The sequence below is a fragment of the Arabidopsis lyrata genome (assembly GCF_000004255.2).
Source record: "Arabidopsis lyrata subsp. lyrata unplaced genomic scaffold ARALYscaffold_4, whole genome shotgun sequence".
NCBI classification, from domain to species: domain Eukaryota; kingdom Viridiplantae; phylum Streptophyta; class Magnoliopsida; order Brassicales; family Brassicaceae; genus Arabidopsis; species Arabidopsis lyrata.
In genome coordinates, this window is record NW_003302552.1 from 4,070,278 (window position 1) to 4,079,465 (window position 9,188).

At 28.5% G+C, this 9,188-nt stretch overlaps 2 protein-coding genes across 2 annotated transcripts; one reads left to right on the plus strand and one right to left on the minus strand.

Moving 5' to 3' along the window:
• Positions 1–6,091: 6,091 nt before the first annotated feature.
• LOC9314914 (putative defensin-like protein 80) lies at positions 6,092–6,973 on the plus strand. The gene is made up of 2 exons (XM_002878801.2): positions 6,092–6,445; positions 6,647–6,973. The coding sequence occupies exons 1-2, from the start codon at positions 6,379–6,381 to the stop codon at positions 6,817–6,819; spliced, it is 240 nt and encodes a 79-aa protein (XP_002878847.1). The 5' UTR covers positions 6,092–6,378; the 3' UTR covers positions 6,820–6,973.
• A 100-nt stretch (positions 6,974–7,073) lies between these two features.
• On the minus strand, positions 7,074–7,713 carry LOC110229465. Its single transcript, XM_021029710.1, has 2 exons — positions 7,505–7,713; positions 7,074–7,416 (listed from the first exon to the last, which is right to left on the minus strand). The coding sequence occupies exons 1-2, from the start codon at positions 7,602–7,604 to the stop codon at positions 7,364–7,366; spliced, it is 153 nt and encodes a 50-aa protein (XP_020885369.1). The 5' UTR covers positions 7,605–7,713; the 3' UTR covers positions 7,074–7,363.
• Between the last annotated feature and the right edge of the window lie 1,475 nt (positions 7,714–9,188).

Consider the following 9,188-nt stretch of genomic DNA (forward strand, 5'->3'; position numbering starts at 1 on the left):
AGAGCTCGAGAAAAATAAAGAAGTCAATGTTCAATACATCCGCTCAAGTGATAACGCGGCAGATTTATTCACAAAGGCGCTTCCGACTTCCATATTCCGAAAGCATATTCAGAGCATCGGAATGCGTCATCTACGAGACCTATGAAGTCTTTTCAAGGGGAAGTTTACGTCACTGTACTCTTTTTCCCTTGTCATGGTTTTTGTTCCAAAGGGTTTTTTCATGATAAGGTTTTTAATGAGGCAGTACGTAATACATTATCAGATGGATAATTAAGGGGGAGTGTTGAATATACTAAATTAATTATCCATCTTCTAGAAACAGATATTTTAATATTTTAATATTATTTTAACCGACTCTCACCTCCTATATATATGTGTGAGATCGTTTAATGTTGGATAACAAGAAAGAAAGTGAATAAGAGAAGAAAGTTATACCCTCTCTCCCACTCACATCTATTATACCCTCTCTCCCACTCACGTCTATCTCCCTCACTTTTCAATATCAAATATCCATATATATACTACGCAATTATATAATAATATATATCAATTTAAATTAATAATTCACAATAAAATGTAATATTTGAATAATGTTTAGGATGATTTAGGTCGTTATAGTGTTCAATGTGAGATGTAAAACAGTAAAAGAGAAAAAGTGTATACACGTTGTGTGTTGGCAGTGAATCCAGTGATAGTGACACTCTCGAGTTGTTCATTTTTATTTTCATTAAAATGTGACATCTACTTGTTGTTTTGTCTAATTTTAAAAAGGGAGTTCGGATATAGAAATTAGATGCAAAATGAAAAGCATCCAAGAAAATTGGATATTTTAAATATAATTGAAAATAAAGTTTATATATACCATTACATACCAAAAATCTAAATTATTTTTATTAAGTATTAATTACAAATTTCCAACAAAATGATGTCATGATTTTATATATTACGTTAAAATAGAAAATTTATGAATTTGTGCTTGAATTATGGAATTGCATTTTTGGCGAAACAATGACGAATTTCTGTATTCAAATCAAATTTAGTTAATTATGTTTAGCACCAAAATTATGAATATCATTTTCTCACCATAACTATAAATTTTGTTTTTCCGCTAAACTATGAAACACGTTTATAATATTTTTAGGTAAAACTGCCTCGAGTCAAACAAGAACATATATATCATCTATAAAATTATTTCCGCCATTGTTCTACAATCTGATGCGCGGATACAAAATTTTCTCACAATACTGCTCAATAGCTTTACGTTTTAGCGAAGAAAATAGAAAGATTTCTCATTGTCTCATTCTAAAATATCATTCGAAAAGTTTGAGAGCAAACCAATCCCATTCATCTTTTCTTTTTTCTAAAGTAAATTTTGAGAGTATTCGCAAAATCAAACCATAATTAGCGAATCAAAGTTAATTTGGTTGTATCATAACAGTACAATGCGAGTGGTTTCTAAAATTAACAAAGAGATCATAAATAGCTTTCACGAACTTGTTTTAACTTTCCAATTTTATCCACTATCTATACTATTAAGAGAAATTGCCTCTTATAGCCCCAAATCAAGTTTTTGATTTGGACAAAAGTTTATTGGACAAAAATAGCACCTTATTTTTGATCTTTTAAATTAATAAATAATTATAAATAGATACAAAAAATCAAAAATTCATCTTTAATATTTTTCCGCCAAAATAAAATACCGTCAAAATTGGCGGGAAAAATAAATTTTGGCGGGAAATTTCAAATTTTATTTATTTATTTATTTTAATTTAACTAATTATTCATATTTAATATTTAATTAAAGTTTATAATGCTATTTGTGAAAATTTTCAAATATACAACGTCCATTGCGTCCTGAGGAAAAAGTTGGACAAAATCATATAGGTGCAGCGAGACATCAGCTGAAGCTGAAATTGATCCATGAGAAAGACGCTGAGGACACAATGGACAAAATTATTGCGCTTCAAAAGGTCAAGAGCTCACTCGAGGCTGCTGCTAGAGGGCGTAAACTTCTCAAAACATCCATTGTAGTTAATAATGCAAAGGAGCATGTGCCTAAGTACGTTTCATTTATTTGAACCACAAACTCGATATGGCTGTAGTCCAGAAACTAATGTTTCTCTTTTGTTTTGCAGAGCTAATCATGTTGCAAGGGAGACGGCTGCTGCAACTCAAGCAGCTAGGGAGAGGAAGGTAGATGATCAGCTAAACCAGATCCTTGATAACCGTCGTCCAGGAAATTGATGAAGAAGAAGAAGGTGATATAGAACTAGAATACATAGAGTGATCCTAGCTTTGTAGAAAACATTAGAGCTTCTGTTGAAATTCTTACCTGAAAACAGCGGTTCACAACGACCGTTTTGCTTGGTCTGTCTTCTTTGCTTCGTTTATACTCTCATGATTTTGCAGGACATGATTAAAGATAATGCAACAGTTGGATGATGGCTTTAGCTTAATGATTTTAAACTAATTTTGTCAATCTCCCAAAAACCAATGGCATTTTATGTAATATTTAACCCTTTATAAGGTTATTCAATATCTAGTGACTCCCAATTAATAGTAGGGAGATTGACAAAATTTCATTCATGAAAACCTTCCTAAATTACGTGAAATCTTTCTTAAATTTTGTGGAATCCTTCCTGAATTTCTTGGATTTTTTTTTGCGGGAAAAGTCGCACGGAAATTTTTTTGGTGGGAAAATTTTGACGAATTTTTTTTTTCGGGAGCGGAAAATATTTTGCGGGAAATTTTGACGGAAATTTTTTTGGCGGGAAAATTTTTACGGGATTTTGTTTCGGTGGGAAAATATTAAAGATGAATTTGTGATTTTGTATCTATTTATAATTATTTATTAATTTAGAAAATCAAAAATTATATGCTATTTTTTTCCAATAAACTTTGAGTTCTATTCTTGTCCCAAAAACTTGATTTGGGGCTATAAGAGGCAATTTCTCTTAAAAAAAATTATCAATGGAGGATTTTAAGATTGAATTTGAAATTTCGTAAAAAAATTAAATACAGATATTTAAGATTCAGTTTTGTTATAATATTTTCACAAATTTTGAAATATAAAACAAAATTTTAATTTACAATTTCTAAAAAACGATATTAGATATTAACAAATATTGATATTTACTATGAAATAAACTCAAATAATGATAAGTTTAAAGTAATTATCATTATGGCCTTCGTTTAGAGCAAGTTTCAGAACTATCTAAACAATAGATTGTACATATTAATTTTGAAATATTTTGTGTTTTATTTTTTCTTTTTCAACCGGATCTTCCTTAAATAAACCCATAATATATTGCACACAGTTTTCGAAATAATGTTAACTAATTATATATTTTTCATTCAAAACAAATTATGCAGCAATAGCATTTCCCTTTTATAAATGTATCTTAATTTTTTTTATTTTTAGTCCAAAAAATCGAATTAATTAAGATTAAACAATGAAAAGAAAAATATACAAAATTTAGCTAAGGAAAGAAACATTTATAAATTTGTTAAAATATATTTGTAACTTTAACCGCATACATATTAATCCGCAAAACTCAAAGTATATATTGTATGATATTTAAAGGTAAGCAAATAAGAATTTGAAACATGATTTTAATGGAATGAAATAAGAATAGGAATTACGAGACGGGATGAGAGGGGAACATAAACTAAAAATCAAACTAAATACCCAATTGGTAATTAGTTTGGGTTATGAGCACTATATAAAATAAATTTGTTTACACACGTAACCCTGTACGTACATTTTCAATTACACATATTCTATTTATGATGGATACGTGACCGTAATATTTTTATTTCACGTATACGTGACAGGTCATGGGACAAAGAATTTATGACAGATACAAGACGGGATAGATTTCCCATTCCAAAATAGTTACACCTAGCTAATATACATGAAATAACCCAACCGAATCCATATCCTATTTAACATCTGTAATCAAACTGTTAGAAATGTTTTCATTAGTTTAGAAAATAAAAACGTAACATCACTTAATTTTTACAACTAAATTAGTTTGGATCTTAAAATATAATTATGTGCTAACGCAACTGAATTTCGTTCATTACTCTAACTTTATAATGTTTACACAATTACGAAATTCACTAACACAACAAAATATTTAATATTTTATATTTTTAAAATCTATATAACAATTTCTATAAAAATATCTTTGCACGTATGTGTGGATCCAGATCTAATACACTAAAATATATATCATAAAAACAACAAAATAATCTATATTGAATTAAATTTGTTAGAAATTCTTCTAAAATATGAAACTCCGCACGTACGTGCGGGTCAGGATCTAGTTTATTTTTAAATCCTATTGTTGCATCAATGTTTCATAACGTTTAGTCACAATTGTCATATTTTAACTTTTTGATCAAGTAAAAATATTTTTTATATATGATCAAATTAATATTTAATATTTTGACGTCACAATATTTTAGATTACATATCCAGTTATATTCTTGTATCTTTTGACTAAGTTAAACTAGTTTTGGTGTTCAAAGTTGTTGATCATGTTTATTTTATCAAGTTAAAATACTGATAATATTTTTTTGTTTGATATAATTAGTTCAATTAAAAAAACTGGATTAAAAATTTTGGACGTCTATGAAGTCATGCTTCCTATTTACGATTTCTTATCATCTATATATACATTTTTGGAGCACAATTAGCAAATAAATCTTGGAGTTGGGAAGTATTTACAACTTATGCCATTGGCATTTATTATTAAGTTATAAAATTTAAATAAAAGATATTAACCAAACGATATCTTGCCTAATTTGTTTCTAAAAATCTCTACACAATCTTTTCATATCTTCAAAAAAAAATTTCCTGAATTTTACTCTACAAAATATGCATAAATCCGATTTATAGCAAATATTTATATTAAAATTTTGCATAGTAATAAAAAATACCAATTTATAATAATCAAAATATTCACATAGAAAAATCATATACACATACATGAAAAAGAACTATATATATCATCATTTAAGCCGTTGCTTTATTTAAATTAAAAAAAAAAACACAAAAAGTTGAAATCATATACTTTATATGATAAATTTAAAATATATATTAGTAGTATAAAGTTAAAATCATTCAAGAAACGGTATACCACGGGTGAGATCCTAAAATTATTGGATTTTATAATAATAAAAATTTATTTTCTTGGATTTTATAACACTAATAATTTAGCTAACGGGATAATATAGATAGGTTTATATGGGATGACGGGTTTGGATCGATATTAATAAAGAACAGTTTATCATGGATGAAATCCTAAAATTAACAATCAAAATACAATTATACAATCTTAAACACAAAACAAAATATACAATATTAACAAAACAAATATAACTTGAAATTTAAAAATTTTAGTTATAAAAAAATCGACCCACGGTATACTGCGGAGTAAAATATTCAAAATTTAAAAATCTACCATACATCGTTACTTAAAAAAAGTATGTTTTCGAATCTATACTTCAAAAATTGAAACCTAAACAATAGTAATCATACACTAGATAATACATAGATAGATATCTACATTTTAAAATACAAATTAATATGATATATTTTCAGTTAATCTTTAAAAATATAACATTACATTTCTTAAAAAAATATAGCCCCGCGGTGTACCGCCGATAAAATTCTAGTTTTTATTACGTTTCTGGAGCATTATTCAGCTTTGCAGCCGATAAGCGACTTTTACGGGTTATATAATATATCTCGTTTTAATATTTGCATAGTGTGATGATTTATTTATAAAACTTTTATCAAACACATATGAAATTTGATCTAATTGGATATCAAATAATTCGTATTCAATTTGACTGGTTACTATCTATTTTTGAATTATTAAGTATAAAGTTTGGTTAGACAATGATTGAGAGAGAAATATTCTACTTATTTAAAAAAAAATTGTTAAATTATGTGGATTTGTTGAATATTATTGTATCATTACTGGATTTATTTAAACAAACTACTATGTAATGGCATTCTAAGTAATATATTTCACCTTGTATAGTCCTTTTCTTATTAATGGTTCTCAAATATATATTACCTTTTGAAGAATTATATTTAGTGTATTCAAAGATTTATAGTATAAACAGTCAAAGATTGTATACATATTATTCGATTTGTTGCCAAAAGACGATCACATTCTAATTCATTTTCCACCAAATTTGGTAGATTTGAATATGACTAATTATTGTAAATATACATTACTTAGATTTCAAAATTTGCTTATATAAGGAGCTCTAAATCTCTAGAACTACTCCTAAAACATTCAAACTAAAAAGATTCACAAGATATTAGTAATATCACTGAAATACATTTTTTTGAAACAAGAAATGGATGTTCGAAGATCTCCATACATTTTCATTGCAGTTTCTTTCATTGCAATGTTCTTGACCACAGGTACGTCAGTGTTACAAAATATCATGTTCTAGCTTCAAATTTTGGAAGAACATAATGTTCTTTGATTCTTTCTCTTCCCACCAAAAAAAAAAGGTCATTCTTGCTCATTTTTAGGATTATAAAAAAAACATATATTAATTTCAACACATATATGATAACATATGTTGGTTTTGGTTTATGATGAACATAAAATATATACAGGAGTAAGATCACAGCCGGTAAGAGATATTTGCCCAGGGGTATGCCATGCTGGAATTGAACCAGACTGCGACACACTCTGCACTAGCTTAGGCTTTACTGGAGGCTATTGTCAAGGATTAACATGTTGTTGCAACCCAAAATCCTCCAAATCCTCAATCACTCCTCCAATTTAAATTTTGTTTTGTATTACTCTTTTATCTTTCCAAATAAACGCTAATAAATCCTTAAACTTTTATATGGAACAACAAATATTTAATTGAAAGTTTATGTCTTATAGTATTTTGTTGGTACTTTTGGTAGTAAAATTGGCGTCTTTTCTCATAGAAACGGCCATTTTAAAACAATTCCAATTTTACGGGTATAAAAGTAGGAGTTTCCTATATAATATATATTTTCGTTGCATGATTTTAGAAATTAAAAACACAAATCTTAGAAGGTACGCGTGCATCTTTCCCATAACTGAAATTATTTCAAAAATCATGATCCCATGAATATGAATCTAATTTTCTTTATAACGTAAAAACCTATAACTTCTGAACGTTTTATTCATGGCTCATTTATGTAAGAATCTATTAATTAAAATACATGTTTTTGTTCATTATTCCCTGGTTTCTGTTTCTTTTATAAACTATAAAATAATTAACAATATATAAAAATCGGTGCATTTAACCTCCACGACCCATAGACGGAAACTCTAAAGCTCCTCTTTCCTACGAGCTAATGATATTGAGGTGCGGGTTTTGAACCACTTGGCGGTGTTTTTATTTCCACTGTTGGATAAATCGACGTTAGTCCTATTAAAAGAAAAACGAAAAAAGGATTGGCGAAAATCTGATGGTAAATATTGTTACTACTTACAAAGTTTGCGGATTTGGTATGGCCAAGTTGAAGATGCACAAGATGAAATCGCGAAAGAGAGAACCAAAAACAAAACAATCAACCACAAGCTTCCCTTCATTTTCTTTTTTCGATCTTAATTTGTGTATTTATATTGTATTTATATTCATGTACATGTGTATTTATATCATTTAAAATTTCATACGTGAGGTTTAGAATGAAGCAGCGTATAAACCATATATATAGTCTGACTGAGTATAACTAAGAAAAGGTCTTCGACGTAGACAAATATGGGAAAGCTTCTTCGTTGATCATTTCTATCAAAGACTTTACATATATATATATAAGACTAGTTTAAACACCAACTTAGCGTTGACCAAACAATTGACCCATAAGATTGCGTTGACCCGGCCCATTTACACACGTCGTTAAATCCGATAACAGATCCATTAACAGACGTTTACACCCGTTAACGTTTCTCTGTTAGTATCCAAAACGTGTTGTTTTATACTTCTTCGTTTTCGACGCCCCTGAATCTTCTTCGTTTTCGACGCCGTCCCGTAGCTCGACTGTTATCAACACCTCCATCTCCGCCACCTGACTCTGAAACGCCTTCCGCTGGTGGAGCTCGAACTCCATCTCTGATTACAACCTCTGATTGGCGAGCTTCTCCGGCTCCAAAACTCTCTAACTCGCCTTCCATTGGTGACCCAATCTTCGATATGACGCGGTTGTGTCTAACTAATGACATTCGTGAAATCAAAATTCAAGATCTTCGGAATCGATTTTAGGGTTTTTCGTTTTAGGGAAATTAGGGTTTATTTGTTTTGATTTTGGGGATTTATGAGATTGGGGATTTCGTTTAAGTATAAAACGACCATGTTTTGGTCACTAACAGAGAAACGTTAACGGGTGTAAACGTCTGTTAATGGATCTGTTATCGGATTTAACGACGTGTGTAAATGGGCCGGGTCAACGCAATCTTATGGGTCAATTGTTTGGTCAACGCTAAGTTGGTGTTTAAAATGGTCTTATGAGAAGTTGACTTATTGAATGACCACTTTTTGAAAGTTCGGAGATTAAACGACGTTTTTTCCTTTTTAAAATATTTAAAAATAAAATAAATTAATTAAATTATAAATTAAATATAAGATTAAAAAGGCCCAAAAAATAGTTTATAATAAAAAAAATTATTTTATCCAAATACACAATACGAAAGTTTTTATAACAAAATGTCTATAAAAATAAAATTTATAGGGCCCAAAATTTTTATTCCCATTAACCACTACAAAAAAAGAAGTGGATGGTATCACTTAAATAGTATCAGAAAACAAGTGATTTTAAATTAAATCATTTACTAATAAATGATAAAATAATGTGGGTTTCAATTATTATAATTGATGTTAAAATTGAATTGTTTAACATCTGTTCAATTAAAATGATACTCCCTCCGTTTTTGAATAGTTGTCGTTTTAACTATATGCACACAAATTAAGAAACTATTAATGTTGTTAGTTTTTCAATATAAAAATATCATTAATTATCTACCTAAACATAATTTAACCAATAGTAAATCAAGTTGCATAATAAAAATAAATATAAAAAATAAAAAGGTAATAAATTTTGCATCGAAAACTGAAAACGACAACTAATTAAAAACAAAAAATTTTCTCTAAAACGACAACTATTCGAAAACGGAGGGAGT